The 19,880-nt window shown below is 40.0% G+C and overlaps 1 protein-coding gene across 5 annotated transcripts in view; it reads right to left on the bottom strand.

The window, feature by feature from the left end:
- The window catches only part of MBNL2 (muscleblind like splicing regulator 2), a 159,447-nt gene that overhangs the window by 20,372 nt on the left and 119,195 nt on the right, over nt 1-19,880 (bottom strand). For 2 of the 5 annotated variants that reach the window (XM_030312918.2, XM_036064254.1), the window contains one exon: nt 14,053-14,206. In XM_030312918.2, the coding sequence (XP_030168778.1) occupies nt 14,053-14,206 (154 nt within the window). Of the gene's footprint in view, nt 1-5,495; nt 5,591-6,882; nt 6,919-14,052; nt 14,207-14,896; nt 14,951-19,880 lie in introns of all 5 variants that reach the window. The other 3 variants (XM_030312935.2, XM_030312910.2, XM_030312927.2) reach the window with 3 other exon arrangements.

The raw sequence follows: 19,880 nt of genomic DNA, 5'->3' as shown, positions 1-19,880 counted from the left end.
CTCTGCCCTTTCCCCCTCTCTGAAAATAAGTAAATAAACTTAAAAAAAAAAAGTTAACTGGTGGGGTGCTCTATAAAAAGCTTCCTAATATCCAAGTTCAAGAACTTTTTCTTCCTAGCACAGGCTCATTTCCCAGAATGAATTAGATGGATAATCGCCCTCACTGCCCATGTAGCTCTCACTGTGGAAACATGGGCGGTGTGTATTCACTCCAAATCTGGAGGGGCTCTTTCTTTCGAGCAAAGGCTTGGGAGGTCTTTGAGCTTCTGTGGCTCTGAAGTCTCATTTAGGAAGAAGTGGAAAGGCACATGTTAGGAGTAAGCACGCTGGAGACATGGGACCAGTGAGTCCACTCAACTGCTGTCCCTGAAGGGACTGAATTCAGGTCCTACGGGAGCGACTTCCTGTGGCTAATCTTTCACCTCAGCCCGAATTTCTTTTTGTGCCATAGGATGTTAATATTTGGATGCGTTTGCCATGGGATGAGTTTTTATGTTTCTCTTTGGTTAAAAGTAAATGTGGCAAAGGCAAGACAAAGTATGCCACTTGCCAGTGGCCACCGTCTCAGTTAAAACCTTTCAATGGTCTCCATAGACTCTCCAGCCTCAAATCTATCTGTTCACTCTCCCCAGACTTCTGTTCTGTCAACTATCCTGTTTAAAGACCTCTATTGGCCAAATCAGGCAAAACCCTTTGCCTAGGTCCTGTACAGTCAGAATCAAACCCAACTGCAGTCACCACCACCCCTCCCACCGGAAACTAAGGCTCTGACCAATCAGATTGCCTCCTCCCCGGAAACTGAGGCTCTGGCCAATCAGATTGTTAGCTCTTGGCCTCACCTTTTACTCGCCCCTGCCTGCCCGTGCGCGTGTGCGCTTGCCTTCCTTCTCTCCAGCGATGCTCCGAGGAGCGTGCAGGTAGAGTCCTTTCAGAACTCAGAGGCTAGAAAAAGCACTTCTAGCTGCCGGGAGGAAGGGAAAGACTGTCAGTATAAACTGTATTTTAACTGGGTCTTCAAGGATGTTATTAGGTAAACTGAATGAACTCTGTATATAAATGAAGAACTAAAACTTGAAGTGTATTTGTTCGGAAACTGTTTTCTCCCCTCTTGAAACAGAATGTAGGTTTGAAATAAAACATAGCAGAGCAATGACAGCATAGAGTCCTATAATAATTCAAGTTATAAGAATTTCAATCTGTACTCTTGTTAAATGAAATTTCTTGCAATATGAAAAAAACTAGGCAATCCATATCCTAAGCTGTATACCTCTACGTCTTTTAATGTGTACTCTGAGATCAAATATTTCCCAATATAGGCATCTGTAGATTGATACATTCTATCTGTTGGACTGAAACAGACCGCTTTATATGGTATTTTCATTTTCATGTCTGACCTTCCTTGTTACCAGGACATTTGTTAGTTGATGGGCAGAAGTAAGAGTCAAGTCTGGGCAAGGGTTTCACCCAAAAGAAGCCCTTGAGCCTGCTTCACTAGGACTAAGGACGAATTCTTTTTGACTTTTTATCTTCTTACTTCTTATCTTACGTGTATAAATCCTGTTTGTAATTTTCACTGGACTCACTGTTATAATATTATGCAGAATATTCATATGTGGTTATATATTGCAATAGTGGATATCAGCTATATGGTTTCCAAACACGACCTGGCAATTACATAACTAGCTCAAAGCTCAAGTTCAGGCCATCTCCCACCCCCCACCCCCACCCCCCTTAGGACTCACCATAATTTGAGCTGCACAAGCAAGGCTTCTTCATTTCCTCCTATAGCAACAGAGTGTGTTGCTATTGGGTCTCACTTGAAAGATAGTTTTATTTGGGGAGGGAACTGACTTTTGTGTATTTATAATTATGAGAAAGGTGGTGTAGCACGGTGGTTAAGAGCAAGGCTTCTAGAGTCAGATTGCCCGGGATTCAGTTCCAGCAAGACCCTTCATTCGCTGTTGAACTTTGGCTAAGGTAGTTAGTTAACCTCTGTTTCAGTCTTACCATCTGTGAAACAGAGATGCCCAAAGCTGTGCTCATAAGACTGTGATTAAGGCTTACATGAGTATATCTATACATACGTTCCCTCTCTCATATAATATAAAATATATGGCATGATATATAATGTAACATATATGAGAGAGAAACCATTTAGAATAGTATCCTGTCAAAATAAGTAGTTGGTAAATAATAATCTTATTAGGTAATGATTATGTAATGTAATTTCTATAGTAAGGCCCAAAGACCTTAGCTGAAAGAGGAAATAGCTGCTAATAAATTTGTTCATTGCATCTTTGTTTATAAAGCTATGCCCAGAGTCAAACAACCAAAAGGATTATTTTATATTTCCCCCAAATATTTGGATTTTGTCTTCACTGCATTTCAAACTACAAGTCTAAGTTCATTGAAAACTTTCATTGCTGGCCCCTTGATTCAGCCCTGAGAACCTAATTTCGAGGTTTGTACCTGTTCGTCTTGGCTCACCACGGGCTCACGTGTAAAGGAAGCCTGGACCAGAGGGTCTGTCGTGGGATGTTTTGGTCTATCTTTCTTCTATGAATGACTTGTCTCTAATTACAAATGCCTGTGAGGTTTGAACTGTTTGAACTGCCGGTATAAATTGATCAAATGCACTGAAAGACTGTCAAAACCCTAGCGCATTTTTTGTTAAAGACAGATCACTCCATGAAGGAAAAAGAAGGCAAGATGCTTATTGTGCCCTGAACTCTGAAATCGTTAGCACTACTTGCCATTCCGCTAGTGTCTAGCTTCATACATCCGATACTTTGGGTCCAGCATAGCAGCGAAGGGACCACAGGTTTTCTGGATCTTAGGGCTGGAAGGGACTTTGGGGTGATCTAATGCTGGGCTCCCTCTCCCAAATGAGGAAACTGAGACTTACTTTGTTTAAAGGACACATCATTCACATGGATATGATTCTATTTGAGTTTAAAGGGTGAGATTAACAAGACAATGCCTTGTCATTTAACGGCCATCAGCATCCTCTGAATTCTGAATTGTGGGGCACTGGAAGACATTCCAAGTTCTTGTTTGGCTGCTTCGCTCTTTGAAACTTGTTGAAAATACGTAAAAAATATTCTATCTGAAAAATTTATATTTATGACTATTTCTTTTTCTGTAGTTTTCTTGAGCAAGCTGGCCTTCCTGAAGAGCTGCTAAAGGATTTCTCTTCTTCATCACTGAAGTGGAGCCCAGCAACTAGTATATCTGATAAACTGCAAGACACAGATTTAGGATTCTCGAAGCTACTGTCAGGTACTCCTTTAATAATATCTCTTTAAATGTAGCTGGAGTTAAACTTGTCAGTTCCCTTGCCAATCACAGTCTGCTGTAAAATGATATATCTTAGCCTTTGCATATCCCATGCTTCCTACCCCTGCCACCCTCCCACGTACAGAAACCCACACGTGTGTGCAATCTCTCAAAGTTTTTCCCAGGAAAGGGAGCCAAAAAAAAAAATCACCAGGCTGGAAAAAATATTTATGATATGTGATTAAGTATTTACCATATGAATGGAATTTATGCCCAAACTCCACAGTGTTTCTTTATCTCGATTTCCTTTCCATTCTTAGGAAAGATCTCTCAGCATTAGAAGCACTTAGCTTGGGGTGCCCGAGTGGCTCAGTCGGTTGGTTAAGCGTCCGACTTCAGGTCATGATCTCACTGTTGGTGGGTTCAAGCCCTGCGTCTGGCTCTGTGCTGACAGCTCCGACAGAGCCTGGATCCTGCTTCAGATTCTGTGTCTCCCTGTCTCTGCCCCTCCCCAACTTGCTCTACGTCTCTCAAAAATAAGTAAAATGTTAAAAAAAATAAAAACCCAAGTGCTTAACTTGCCATAAAGTATAGTAAAATTCCATCATAATGAATGCCAGTATATGATACTTCAAACTTGTTTTTTTAGGAGAGGACTTTCTCACAAAAATTCTGTCAACAACCACAAAAACATGGTTCAAGAAGGCAGGACTCAGACCTAAATATCCAAACATCCAGCTTCCTTATTACGAACGAGCAAATGAAAGGGAACCTAGTTATAGCTGTGAACCTAGTTATAGCAGGGATGAAAATTGTCTCTCCCTCTTCCAGCCCATCCTATCTTCTGAATCTTCTTCCCAGCTAAGAAACTTACTTGCTATTCTTTATCATATCTGTCTGGAAGCTGAGTTGGCTTTCCTTAGAGGTAATGTGGCACTTTGGAGGTGGTGAGGGAGAGCTGAAGCGTTATCACTAGTTTATATCTGCCTCTGAGAGCACGTGTGGGCGCCCCCCCCCCCATCCCTGTCCCGCTTCATCACATTTCAGAGGACACAGTCGGACCTATCACGGGATTTTACTTTTATTCCTTCATTCAAGTACACTCACACTTGTCGCTTCCGTGATGGGACGCATAGCACTGGGATCACTTACGCACTTGAACATAGAAAGAAAGTGTGAATCGGCCCTTCTCACCTGCAAAATGCAGTCTGGAATCTGCATTTATGACCTGACGTGATTTCTCCCAGTTTCTCCCATTAGCTCAGACCTTCCCTCCAGCCTACTCCTATATGTATTTTTATCTTTTATCAGTACGGTTGATTTTACTTTAAAAAAAAAATTAAGCTAAAAAGCAGAACCAAAACCATTGCTCTTCTATGAAGGGAGGGCATGCGCAGTAATGTGTTTTTCTAGGTGAGGTTAAGAGTTTACGCTCACCAGTCCTCATGTGCCTCTCCCGTGCGGGAGCACATGTTTGCAAGTTGGTTGGCTGGGGTTAGGGTGACGGTCAGCCTGTGATTACAGAGTGGGAAACAGCCAACTGGTTCTCACTGAGAAATAGGACATCCATGGTCTTTCCGGCACATGCGTTAAACCAACAGAGTTAAACACCCCTAATTAGTTATATCCAGCCTTTGTGAACTCAGTGCCTAGTATTTCTCTTCCAGTACGCTCTGGTTCTTAGGCCAATATCTCTACACAAATTGTGAAGTGGGGACCAGTGAGTTTGGGAGCACATATGACCAAGGCGAGATGTGGACAAGAATCATTCAGACCTCAAATTTGACATGAAGGAAAAAGGGGAGACTTTTCTCAGAGGAGAACTTTTTTCCTCCCCAGCGGGTGATAGGGTCTGAATGAACCGAATCGAAATGTAGCCAGTTTTCCGGCTCAGCTTTTACAGTTTCTCTGTGGCAATTCACAAACCACTGGATACGTAATGCTGTACTAAAAGGAATTTAAGCCTGTCAGGTTAATTACACAATATTAGGTACGAAAACAAACAGTGCAACACAAAACATAGCTACATCATTATTTGCAGTAAATGTTAACTCTAAATAAGTGCAACCTGTCCATAAATGCTGGCTATAAACTAATTAAAAAAATAAAATTTGATGGATAAACATGAAAAAAAAATTCTCACCGAGAATTTTTTTTTTAAATATCAGCACTCATTTAGAGTTTGGGATTTGTGAAAGAAAGCTTTAAAAGGAGCAAACCTGATTGGCTGTGGCTGTTGCTGCGAAGGGGACACTTGTTGCAGGAGTTGTTGCTGCAGAGACAGTGGCTGACGTAGCGCTGTGCATCATGGGTACTTTCAGGAGGGGTACCATGGGAGCAATGAACAGGAGGGTGTAGCATTATGGTAATAGAAGTGGTATTTTGGCATGGTGAATATCAGAGCAGCAAGCCATCATGGGTTAAACCAGCAGATGGCATGCAATCACAATGCAAAGCAAGGAAGCATGGGAGAGAAATAAAAAAGGGAAAATAGCTTATTACAAGTACAATTAAAGGAAGTTTTAAAACATAATCAGTGATTCCCAGAAAGGCCAAAGCGGATCACTTTGGTTGATGTATTCATAAACATTTTACTTCTAACAATAGATCATTCCCAATCCGGCGTCTGTGGTTGTTACGTACTAATGGTCTCCTCTAAAAAAGCGACATGTAATGTCCAATGAAGTAAGGGTATACGATATTCATTTTTGTCATTCTAAAACATCCAAGGCTCAACGTGTAGGCCCAGTTTGGGGTAGGACATCCTTTGGAGTTCATTGTGGTGGGACGGAAATTTTTTGTCAATTTGGGGCTGCTTTTTTGCACTGAAATTGCTGGAGGTTGTGGGGTTTTTGGGGTTAATAAATGGTAGAGCAAAAACTCGAGGCCTTGGTGTTAATTCTAACACAGTTACTGTGAAACAGCCCGGGAAATTTGGCCAATGTTTATTTCTCTTTATTCTAAATGGGACGAATCCGCGTGTCCTAAAGACGGACTTTTGTACCAAGGCACTGGGTGTGTAGGGATAACGATGGATTATTAAAATTTAACATCTAAGGGAGTGCTAAGGTACAAATCATCATCACAAATAAGTCAACACTTAAAATTAAAAAAGCGATAATAAAGCAAAGCAGTTCAGACATTGGTTTTCAAAATACATCCATTCATAATTTTAAAAAATAAATACTTCTGGGAAACTCTGATAACTCTAACACACAGCAAAGAGGAGATAAAGGCACACCACTATGAAACTTTAAAACACTGATGAAATTAGCCTGCCTTTCTGATAAAGTAAGCTTTTCTTTTTCTTATGCTAAACCATATAAACTATAAAGAGAAACAGAATACAGATCATTAAAAAAGCAATACTTGTGGTTTTATGTTTTGTAGTGGTTGCTCTGCTGTTCTGGTCACATTGAAATGGTCATTTTCTTCAAGTTACAAGTACATTAAAAAAAAAAAAAACCTATACATTAACTCTAAAGCCAAATAAGCCTTCAGATCTACCATTTCCTCAAGCATTTCTACCATCTTGGAAATAAATTTCAAGCAAGTGAAGGTACTGTACACAATATAAAAGACACATAAAAAAAGGTTGAAACCTACCAATACTGGTAGCGGGTGTCATGCACAAAACTGACCCTGCATGTCATGCAATGGCAGGTGGAAAAAGTGAATAAAGGGAAAGAAACAGGTTAGCGGTTTAGAGTTAACATTCAAAGTGAGATTGAAGCACAACCAGAAATCAGTAGGGTTAGTTAACACAGTCTCTTAGAGTTACTCACATTTTTAGTACAGACACAAATATATCTGACTTATTGGAAGCCAATATTACTCAAAGCTCACTCTTTACTTTCCACACTTCTTATTCACATCCATCAAAATGATTCTTATAAGAATGACATGTGACAATGCTACAGTGTCCTTCCTCTAAGACCTCAAGGTATTTTACAGACAATATCAAGGTCATCCTCTAAGGTAGGAAGTAGGTATTTTACAGATGAAAAATCTGAGGCATAGTAACTACTCCAAGGTCATGCATAGTGTGAGTCAAGGGTAAGGCTCAAAATAGAATTCTATTCCTAAATCCAGGTCAGGTTTTGTATTTACTAGATTATGCTGACCTTACTGCATTAAAACTGTGCTTGTTTCGTGTCAAAAACAATGTGAAAATAAAAGCAGTAATTAAGATTCCATATCCTCCAAATCAAATGCTCGCAGGTCATGTGAATTTGGGATTATTGCTACTAAGCCCTACAGTTTAGGAAGACTGACATTCTTGTGACAAAATGACCTCGATGTGTATGTGATCTGTTTTCTGCTACGAGATTCATCATTATAAAGAAGTGGTGCTGGCAACAAAGCTTGAATAGCGTAGAGGCAAAATAGTGCAGAACTGGGGCTGAGTTAGGACCAGGGCTAGCGATTTTGTCATGGCTACTAGTCGGTGATCTCTGAGGGAGACCTTTGGCAAAACTAGGAAATCAGGTTGGCCTCCAGGTGGAGGGAGGGAGGGAAGATTTCATTCCTTCCAGGGGAATAGCTGCCTTCTCTGGGGGTGGTCTTATTAATGTGCTTGAATCAGAAAACTCTGACCATGAAGAGAAATGTGTGTTGTAGAGTGCCGAAAAAAATGAATGACCTACTTCCGGTTCAGTTCCTTAGACTAAAAATCAAGGTAATGTAATATAAGATACCTGAAGGTTGGGGTCATGTAGGTGACAGAACATTCGTTTGTAATGAATAAAGGAAAACTCTTTTTAACGAATGGATGTACACACTTAGGGTTTTAGAACTGTCTTCTGAGATACTAGGCGAAGAATCTGAGATGTGAAGGCCTTTATTCTCTCTGCCAAACTGTTCACACCTGACGGGTACTTTCTGCCTGATGTACATTTTGGTCAGGCTAACATTAACTAGTCAGGAAAAGAAGCTATTTAACTGGGCTTTTAATGGATTCTTCAGCAAACACGTGCTAATATGTCTGATTTAGCACACACACATACACACACACGCACATCTCAAAATCCTGTTGACGACAGGATTCTTTCTCCTTCTCTTTCTCTCACCCTATCTCTCTAATCTTCATAACCGAACTTCTGAAAAGTTACCTGCACAATAATTTTCACTTCCTCGACCCCACATATTCTTCAATCTTTTCCACTTTGGCTTTCATTTTCACGTCTTCCCTCCAACTGCTAATGTCACCAAGAACTCCGTATTTGTGCAATCAGTAGGAACTCTTCCACTTTCATCTAACTTCCTGAGTCTTGGTAACATTTGGCACTCAGCCCCTCCCTCCATAATAAACTAGTCTTTTCCCTTGGATTTTCTGATAACCCAGACACACACGTGCACGCACACACACACACATACTCTATATCTCTATATGCTGGAGTTTTTAGGACTCACTTCTGGCTCCTTTTCACCTACTCTATGCTTTTTCCAGGCATCATTCAATTCATGATACCATTCAACCCGGGATTTAAATACTATCTATGAGCTCAAGGCTTCCACATTTATGCATCCGCCTTCCCTCTTGAAATTCCCTGCTCCGGCTCACCCAAAAGCCAAAGCAATCCTGCTTCTAAAATGCATCTTGCATTTGTCCGTCTGTGCGTCTCTACTGCCACTTCTCCGGTCCTGATCGCCATTGTCTCCAGGCTTGGCCCTGTAATGATGTCCTAACTGGTCTTCCTGCTTGCCTTCCTGTCTCCTGCCTAATCCAGTCTCCACTCTGCTGTCAGAGTAAACCTTTCTAAATACAGGTCTGTTCGCTTCTCCGCTGGAAACAATTCACTGCCTTCTCATTGCTTTTAGGATAAAGGTCCCCTAGGGTCCAGTGTCTATCTCCCTGGCTTGTTCTATACCCCTCTCTGGAGGCTGGCACTGTGACCCGGGCAGATTAGTCTATCATTTCTTTGAACCGAACACATCGCACTTTTGTCCTACTTTTGGGCTTCCCACAAGCTGTCCCCTCTGCCTGGAATTATCTTCGCCCTACTCTTTTCATCTTCCAGGTCTCAAGACACATGTCACTTCTTTAGAAAACTGTTCAATTGCTCTTTTACCTACCTCCACATGCCATTTAAATCAGTTTTCTATTTTCAAGCGTATTGAACTCTACTTTTTCATTCATAGGATTTATAAAACATTTAAGTTACATATTTGTATGGGCATTTCTTGAACATCCATCTCTCCTCCTCTGCTGTTAACTCTGGGAGGGCAGCGTTCATTGTCTGTCTAGGTCTTTGGGGCACACGGTAGGTGGACAGTCGGTTGAATGGGTGTTCTCTGCCATTAGTGAGTGCAGTGGGATCAACCTTTTCCTAAAATGTATGTACCCACTTTGTAAATGATTTCATTTCAGAGTGAACCATGGCTGGATTCAAAGTAAGGCGCATAAAAATTCTGTTGCATTCCCATGTGGAGGGGTTTTCTTGGAGGGCTTTCTTGTGTCACGGATGCGAATGTCACTGGGTTGAAAACCATCTACAGCAGCTCCAGCAGCCACACTGAGCCGGGGTCGAATGTATCACTTCAGCTTCAGTTCAGGATGTGGTTGAAATGCTCAACCAAATTAATTTCATGAGCCTCTCTTTCTCTCTGTGTGCTCTACAAACGATATGAATATTGGAAGCAAATAGCTTTTGCTCTGCGTGGCTGTCTTAGTGCCAGATTCTGGTTCTCATCTTCTTTTCCGCCCTTGCACCCTCCTCCTGCCCCTCAAATACTTTATGCTGCAGCTAAAACGGATAACTTGCTCTTCCTCGAATATGCTCTCCCCAACTTAGGCTGTCTCCCCTGCCTGGGATGCTCTTCCTCCGCTGGGAAAACGTTCCTTTCAAAGTCCTAAGCAAATTTCTTCTCCTTTGGAGAGTTCTTTCCTTCTCAGGATCCTTTGTCACCACCACCCACTGCACATGCTGATGGCCCTAATGCATTGCCTGTTGCTGCCCTCTCAAATAGCTTTGCTCATGCCCCAAGGGGCCCTTAACACTCTGCATCGTATTGATTTTTGCCTCTTCGTTGTATTCTCATTACTGGATCTGGAACCCAGAACTTACTATGTGTTCAAGAACTGTTTGCTGAATTAAGTGGGACAAATAGATTCTGCTGTGGTTGTACAGATACAGTTTCCACTGAATGCTGACAAATCTTTCACCAAGGTGTGTGATAACCTTACATAACATTATGGTTTCTGATCATTAGGCAATATTTGTGCTAACACTTTTCCTTGTTCTGGTTATTCTGTACATCCAGTACAATGAAATATATCAAGGAAAGAGTCGGTGGGTCGTTTTGTTCTGACCGGCTGAGGCATTTCACTAAGGCACTAACTCTCTCAACAAAGACTTCTCAACTATTCTCTGCTTTGGTTGCAGAAATATTCCAACTCTAGAATCTGTGAGTTACGGTTCTCTGGATATTTCCATTAATTATATTTTCCACTTTGCAGCATAGACACAGCCTCGGTTTTTCCATCTGCAAAATGCCAATAATTACGCCTGCTGCTGCCAGAATGATCTTGAAGAATAATGAGAAAATGCCTATAAGAACACTTAGAGTAACTCAGAATAAACCTGTCAGAGAAATGCCAAGAATTATTACCCTGCTATTTTTGTAAGTGTGTGTGGTTTTTGCTGCTTTCCTAACATAGCAAAGAAAAAGTATAACTCCTAGATTAAAATAATCCCTATCAAAAAAAAAAAAGGGAGAAAAGGAAAAGTCCTACCCACCACAAACGTGCTAGGGCACCAACCAAGGTGATAATTATGTTAGCATGGTTTGGGAGAGGAATCCCATATTTTGCATGATATTTTACATTACTATCTCCACAGTCTGGAGGAAGAATTCCTAAAATCCAAATTCATACTGTGTCTTTGGGAGAGTTCTAGTAACATATCAAAAACTTCACTATGGGTGACATATGGTAGGTAGACATACTGTGGTGATCATTTCACAGTGTATACAACTATCAGATCATTATGTTGTACACCTGAAACTGATATAGTGTTCCATGTCAATGATACCTCAGTGGGGAAAAAAAAGAAGAAATAAAAGTTAGGGATCTTAAAAAAAAAAAAACCCAAAATTCCACTATGAATGACTTTTCGGTAAAGGGTGGCCTCCAGGAGAACACGAAATGCTTTTTGTTTCGTATAGGATCGATATTAATATAAAGTATTTATAGAAAAATCAAAATCTGTCATGTTAAAAATAATGGGCCCACCCATCTGCCAAGTTACAAAACTTATTTTTGAACATCATCACTTAATTTGCAGACGTTTAAGACAACAGTGATTAACAATGATCATTATCATTACCATTTTAAAATTAAGTTGAAAATGTGGTTTATGAGAAAGAAAGCCTGAAATAAAAGCTAGAGCCAAGATAAACACTAAAATTTCTGTTCTGGGTTTAAGTGGGGGAAAGATTACACTAACTGCCTTTTGAGAAAATTATTTTCTCTTTCATCATTTAAGAAAAACATGTGAAAACTTCTTAGAAGTTGATATACCATTTCAGAGCACGAGAGCCACATGGTTGTTCACTATGATATTGATATCATGTTACAGATGGAAACACTTGTAATTCACAGAATTAAGTGGGCTAGGACCCACTTTTCGGCTCCCAAAGTGCACACGATTGAGGGTTGCCGGACACACGGACAGTTTTTAAACAATCCAGCAGGGGGCAGAAGTACTCAAGCACAGCAACCAGTACAGCCTATCGCTCCTCGATACAATCATTTCATCAGCAATAATCAGGTCACTGCATAAAGGATGTTATCCATTCTTGCTTTGGAAGTCTTTAAATGGTTTCCAGGTGAAACATTTTTAAGTGAGGGTTCTTTCAGTGATTTAATAGAGCAGTCATTATTGGATTGAAGTGTTAAATACGAGTTAAGAGGCCTTCACATTTTTACACGACTAAGTTCCAGGGTTTCAAAGGCATTCTCAGGAAATTGTTCTGAAATTATTACCCAGTCTCCAGAAACAGACTTGTCCTTTTATGTTTTACCCCTCTGTACATTCTTCCCTGATTTTTTTCTCTTCAAATATCTAGTGACGAGGTCTATAAAATAAGACGCTTCTAGAAATCCTACGAGACCTCGAGGTAAGTTTACCTACTAGTTATTATTTTACAAACATGTTATATCTAGTGGATTACAATGACAAGTCCTGCTGTGCTATCCCTGCACTGAAATGTCACTAGTTAAGGTTGTGATAGAACCTTAAGTACAATAAGTCCCAATAAGTACTGATATAGAAACTCACTCCACGGGTCTATGAATCTACTTAAGAGAAAAGCGGAAGTAAAATAGGAAAACTAAACACTAAGAACCATTTTCCTCACATAACTTACATCTTTACTGTAATAAATATTGTTAAAAAGTTGACAATTCATTTCAAAGTGTAACTTTTACACAAAGAATACCACAGAAATAGCGATTCTACTCCCTCCCATGTTAATTCCTGATATGCTACAGGATTTAAAGAAATGGAAAATAAACCCAAAAAGTCCAACCATGTGGATTAGGACCAACAAGCTCTTTTGGATAAAACTGTTGTTCATCTATATTTACCTTCAAGTCACTATCATGGGATGAAAATTTTGACTTCCGAACTAAGAACTCAATGGACTGTCTTCTCACAAAAGCCTAAGTTACTCTCTGATTCTTCTTCTTCGCTTTTTTTTTTTTTTTTTAAACAGTAGGAGGAGACTTTATTTATTTTGAGGACATTATCCCTGCTTCTAACACAGACTAAAAAGTCAATACCATGGTCAATATATGATGACTTTGTGTTCGTATATGGTGTGTGTAGGTCTGGGGTCAGGGAGGTGGGTACAAAAAGGAGGAGGGTTGACATGCTTTGCACTTCTGCTTCTTCACTTTTATCTGATGTTTTATGTCTGCCGAGCTGTAAGGGAGAACTCTGTGACTCCACATACGGAAGCCGGGTGGTGTCATGTCCCGGTACGTCGGACCAGTCACGGGGAAACTAGGTGCTGGGTCCTTGTCTCATTAGCTGTGCCACCTTGGGAAGTCACCTCACATTTAGGGGGCCTCAGTTTTCTCATCTGTAAAACGATCGACTGGATGAGGAGATCACTAAGAATCCTTTAAACTTCGAGATTCTGTGATTAATAGAATTCATCTTTTAGTGGAATGATACAGTTAATGGACCTGAGCAGCTAAGACTATCAGGCATTGGCTCAGAAACTGCGAGTTAAGAGCCCTGTTTGTGCACTTGGTGAAGCTGAGAACGATGGAGAAAGAGAGAGAATGGATGTAAAATATGAGAAGAAGATCGCTTTAATTTGAACAGCCTTGGTTTTTTGTTTAGTGCTCTGAATAGGAATAGGGAAAAAAAAGGTTAGTATTTACTGGAATTGCTATTTTTAGCTCATTCAGGGTTAATGACAAATCTGAACTGTCACACATAAAAAGGCCCTACTGACATAAACAATTTTACACAGCATGTGCAGATACAAGAAACCAAGAGGCCTAACTGACCACTCTGCGTCTCATGGGTTCAGTCTGTCACTCAACTCTCTAAAATATTTGGCTTTAGAAACCTGACAGTCTTTCGCTATCATCCAAGCAAAGTAAACGTATCTAGCTAGCTAGGACAATGATGAGCTTCAGGCTGTACTGACTGTACCTTTACAAGCAAACTAGATGCCACCGAACAGCTTTGAGGGATGAGGAGAAAGCACATGACCGGAAGGGCACACGGACACGGGACTTGGAGTTGTCAGGGCACGTACCTGTTGGAATAAACGCCGTGTGTTGCTGCAGCTGGGCGCTGGTGAGAGCCTGCTGGTAGTGCAGCACGCTGGGATTGAATACCGTGCTGGCACCGTTGTTTTTTTCAAGTGCTTGTCTCTTTGGTAAAGGATGAAGAGCACCGGGGGGAAAGGCCTATGAGGAAAGAATCGGATAGGACATGTATAACTCAAAGTAACCACACCTTCCGTGTCCACAGAGATCATCAAGTCCAACATTCTCTTTCAAAATGACAGCTAAGGAGATGCCTCTGCCATGCACCTTAATTTAAACAGCGGCAATGTCGAATGAGTGAGAATTTGTTATTGAGAGCGGAAGCATGATTTCTGTAACCCAAAACGGTAGCATCTCAACTAAGGAAAAGAAAAACTATCAAGCAACACCAAAATAAATAAATAAATAAATAAATAAATAAATAAATAAATAAATAATAATAATAAAAAATAAATAAAAAATGACTTCAGCTTTTAAAACGAGTTAAACTATTCTAAGGGGGGAAAGAAGCATTTGTGTTATTATTAATACCTATTCTCTTCGTTAACTAAACGGCAATTTCTTGGATTTAAAGGTTAATAAGAATTATAATGCGCATTTTTCCGAGGCAAGTAATTTAAATTTGCTTCACTCTTTTGGAAAAGGTATTAAAATTTGTTAGGATTAATTTATTTCACATATTACGTATGAAAATGAGATGGCTAAACACCTTATTTTTTTTCCATTAATTAATAATAATGATCATTTGCAACCAATTTTTACAAGTAATACAAATCTCAGATGGTTCTCTGAAAAGCTACATGCAAAGCGAAAGGTGAAAGGTCAAAGTACCAGGTCTACAGATGCTTCGAGAGGTCGCTTCATTGCTTTGGCAGTCGACTGAGTCTTTTAATAACAGGCAGCGAGCACATGATGGCAGTGGGCCAATGGGATTCAAGCGAATTAACATACAGGTAAACAGCAAGCAGAGGTGCATCATGGGAACGGCATTGCATTGTGGATAGGTGAGAAGGAAAAAAATATTCTGAATGCAATATACAACGTACAAAACACTAGGCATGCACAACAACAAAAATGTTCTCTAAAGAAATGAATATTACACCTTAAATTAGTATTGAAGCAAAAATGCATCTACTATACCTTAGTTAAAAGCATATAAGAGAGTAAAATATAGATGTTTGAAATTCAGGAAAGTTAATTAAAACAGCAGCTTGCATACACACCATAAGCATTTTTTATATTGCTTCAGAAAAAAAATGCAAAACTTTCAAGGGCCATAGGATTGATGAACTTCTGATAAGTTAGTTTTCAAACGTAAAATAACGAATGTACTAAGTGGAAGATCCAAGTGAAAAAAAAGATATTATCTTTAACGTTCAGAAAAATAATTGTTAATGAAGATCTAGCCTAACAAAATGAAGTGGCAAACTGAGACAAAAAATTCAGGCAAAAAAATATTCAAACACAAGATTATTTGGGCAAAACTGTTTGGGTTTGGATCTTAATTTTTTGTCTGAATCATGTGGATAATTGTCTCAATTCTTCTCTTCACTCTGCTAGCATGGATCTGGCAACACGGAATAAGGTTCCAAACTTAACAAGTTTTGAATTTGAATAGTAAGTTTCTCAAATTTCCCACTCTCATCCCATTGTACTGTTTCTAATGACTAACTTATCATCCATTCTGTGTTTTCCACTACATTTGAAATTATAATTCAATTTATCTCAAACAACTTACCGGATTATGCTAAGAAAATACCCTTTAAAAAGGTATTTAGTGTTCTCAGGTATCAGAATAATCTCTATTTAATAATTCTATTTGTAATTTCAGCTATAATCAGTGACCAACCCAGTTAATGAGAAGTGGAACTCGTGGCTAGAACAAGTTACAACAGCTAAAAAGAGCAAACAGCTAAAAAAAAAAATAGCCAAGGACTGCTTGAAATATTAGATGTAAAATAATATTTTTAACTTATAACCATATTTGGGGGCAGACTGTCTCATTTAAGCAGCTGAAATAATAACAAATATTGATCGATTTAGACCACGGTGAAAAAATGTTCCTATTCCTGGATCATTGCTGTAAAAAATGGAAAATTCTATGATGGAATTCTGTGAAAATAAAAATAAAATAAAAGGAGTAGCTCCAATGCAAATAAAAAATGAAATACCCCTTTTTCAATGGGTAGCACAATAGGTAAATCCCTAAGGTTTGTGTAATCAATACAAAACGTGATATTCTAAAGTTCTGAGCTGGAACCATGGCATTTGCAATAATATGAGGTACTACTAAACTCTCAAAATGGGAAACAGTTAATGATATTTTCCTCTGCAGATAGAGGTCTTTTCATCATCATTTGATGATTCGAGATCAAAAGTATAGAGGTGCCAGGAGGTAAAGACGGGCAAGGTAGACAGAAAGTGGGTGAGGAAAGGATTGAAGGCAGAGAAGAGATTCAGAATGTCCAAAAGAGAAATGTTTGGGAAGGCAGTCTTAATAGAGGCCATCAAATAATATAAAATGAGTGTTCTGGAAGTAGAATTACAGCATTTTTAAAACCCAGAGAGCCTCACAATGAGAAACCTTCTTTGTACTGGATATTCTTTCTTCAGACGGAAGTTCCCCATTATGTAACTTCCATGACACCACATTATTTAAGATCTTCGGTTGCTGCAGAGTCTTGACACTGCTTGATAATGCATTTCTTTAAGCTTAAATTCGTCTGTGCTAACTGTATAAGGCTGCACAGCCCGTTCTCACAACGTGCACCGAGAACACAAACTCAGAATCAGTTTGGTCTCAACGTTCTGGACTCAGTTCTTCTCTTCCCTTTTCCAGTCCTTGGGAGTTCCAAAGCAGGTCTACTGTTGGGTTGATTTTGTCTGCTATGCTAACTGGAAGAGTGATCATGTCTCCAAAGGATGGCATTTATGAATGAAATTTTCATTGAACAAAGCATCATTCAATGACGTCTCCAAGTAGAAGAAGAAATAGTAAACATGTCTCCCTAGGATCCTCACCTGGAAGGTTAATGCTCTTTTTTTTCTGATCTTAGATTGATGAAAGTTCATGTCCACAGAAATCAGAAGAACCTAGGAATGTGAGGACACTGAGAGCTCCAAACTGAGCTGGCCAGCATCTCCTTTTCTCCCATTGCATACTGTGAGTTATCTTTCCTAGACACAAATATTGTGTCTTTTCCTTTTTTTTAAAGTTTATATTTATTTATAAATAAATAAAACATTTCCCAGACAGGCTCTGCACTGTCAGCGCAGAGCCCGATGTGGGGTTCCAACTCACGAACGGTGAGACCGTGACCTGAGCCAAAGTCAAAAGTCGGATGCTTAACCGACTGAGCCACCCAGGCACCCCATATCATGTCTTGCCAAGGAAACAGTAAGTTTTCAAAGGTTGGGCATACATATTAGTATCTTGCATACCTCATGCTTTGAAGCACATGCGTAGAATAAAGCTTAAAAAAATCTGTATGGATTAATAACCACGTTATAGTATGGCTTTGTAACACAGAGATACTCTGCGGTAGAAGAATGACTTGACTGCTGTCATATGTTTACCTACATTGAAAGGTCTTCAGGCTTAGACTAGACTTTAGAGATCACCAAGCATGGCTGGTCTTAGAAGCTTCCTTAGGTACCTAAGCAGAGAAAGAAGTTCTTTATTTGGGCCTCTACTATGTGCCGGACACTTGGCATCCATTCCTGCTGGCCTCAACAACGTTTTGGACCCTCTGCCCTTTCTGGACCACCTGCAGGTTTGTGTACATCCAGCCAGATATTTCCTTCTCTGGATCAAAGAACAACTCAACCGCGAGTCAAGGCACGCAAACCAAGGGCCCATGCCAGGCATTGTGGGCAAAGACCAACTCTGAGAAGTCAGAAAACCCCGGTGACAATAATCAGAGCTGCTGCCTTCTTGTGGAAGAAAGGGATGTAGACAAATAGGATGGAATTCAAAGTTCCTGTACATGTTTTCTTGAACGGTTGAAGCTTATCTAGCTGACGGCAGCTGGCCCCGTTTCCTTTCACAAAACAGGACTCTCCCATGTAGCCCCATGTTGTAGGATTGTGAAGAAAGATGGCTTGCTTAAAGATCACATACCCTTTGTGTGAAAATTACCAGAGAGACGCTCTGTCTGCCTTGTTTTCACATTTAAAAAAATTCTGGTGAGGATGAGGCCCACGTTTTAAGACGTATTATGAAAGAATAAGGCTTTAAAGGAAATAAATGTCTCCTTTTCTGGAATCAAAGCTTTAAATGTGTTTCAGGGTCCAATTAATCAAAAGAAGGGGAAATCCCTGGACAATAATACAAATTGCATTACAGAAATTCTTTGTGTTCAGATATGGAGCCCAGGTGAATGGAATATTAAGATCTTCTGACTGCAATCATCACTCTCATTTGTTCTTTTAAGTAAGGAAATAAAATAAGAGGGTCTTTTTTTCCGTGTGTTGGGCAATCTTGTTCCTAGAGTAAGAATACTTTGACTTTACCCAACTGCATCTCAGTGGGTTCACATGAGCCTCTCACTTCAACTAAAAAGACATGACAGACTCAATAATTTTCATGTCATTGTCAGAAAGAAGCTGGCTTTTCTTCTGAAACTACATTCCTTTGGCTTGTCTTTGACGATGTTGCAAGATCCCCTGAAATATCAGAACTCCAAATTTGGGTACAGTATAACTATCTGGGAAAATACGGTAACTACATATACTGACATCCACTGCAATACCTCTATGCATCTTGGTAAGTATGATGTGAAAATGCGCAGAAGGGCACACGGAAGTGCACACAGAGAAGGAGTCTTGACTTTAAAATACCAAGCTGAGGAAGGACGTGTTTGTGTAAATGCCTATTTCTTCTCTTATCCCCACCAACCCAAGTCACCTACCATTGACATAGAGTGGCTGCATTGTTCCTTCAGTGACTGAAGTATAGATAGATAGATAGATAGATAGATAGATAGTGGACATTACAATTGCTGCTTCTAATAAACAGCCAGATACAATCAAGGCTTCTAATAAACAGCCAGATACAATCAAGGCTCAGATAAATTCAGGGCTTAGCCCTAAGGTCACTATTACTACCAGTGGCTTGTTGTATCAACAGGTATTTGAGATAGAGGGACTAATTTTTTCATATTCCCAGAACCTCGTCGCCTACCCCAGTGGCCAGAGATGGCTGTTGTGACCCAGGCTGAGCCAATCATAGCACGCTCATACTCTAACCATGAAGACAGCCCCAAAATGACCTTTCATTGCTTTTTTAGTTTTTCTAATCAGAACTGCTGTAGTAGATACTGTTTTCTCTCTTGTCGAAAGACATAAGAATGTATCCCTATAGGTGTCTGGCCGTGGTCAATGTTGCATTGGAGAACTTGGTCTTAGAAAACAGAGTTGATACACCAAGAGAGGCAGAAAAGAGAAAAAAAGAGAGACCTACTGTTTTTCTAGTTTCTGGATGCAGGCATCCTGATCTCTGTTTTACTTCTACTCCCTTTGGAGGGCACCGCACGAAGTCCAAAGTTTTTATTTCAGCTACTTCGGTTGGCTTTTTGTCTCCTGCAACCACAGTCCTCAGAGGAAAAAATGTGTTCTTTGGGCCTAACTGTCAATACACCGGTTAGGATAAATTGGGGCCGGCCTAAAACAATGATTGCAACGAAAACAGTTTTACTTCTTTTTTTTTTTTTAAGTTTTTTATTTATTTTTGAGAGACAGGAGGGGGCAGAAAGAGAGAGATTGGGAGAGAGAGAATCCCAGGCAGGCTCCGTCCGCACTGCCATCCCAAGCCCGA

This window comes from Lynx canadensis, chromosome A1, assembly GCF_007474595.2.
Source record: "Lynx canadensis isolate LIC74 chromosome A1, mLynCan4.pri.v2, whole genome shotgun sequence".
NCBI lineage: Eukaryota > Metazoa > Chordata > Mammalia > Carnivora > Felidae > Lynx > Lynx canadensis.
This window is presented reverse-complemented; position numbering and strand designations above follow the sequence as displayed.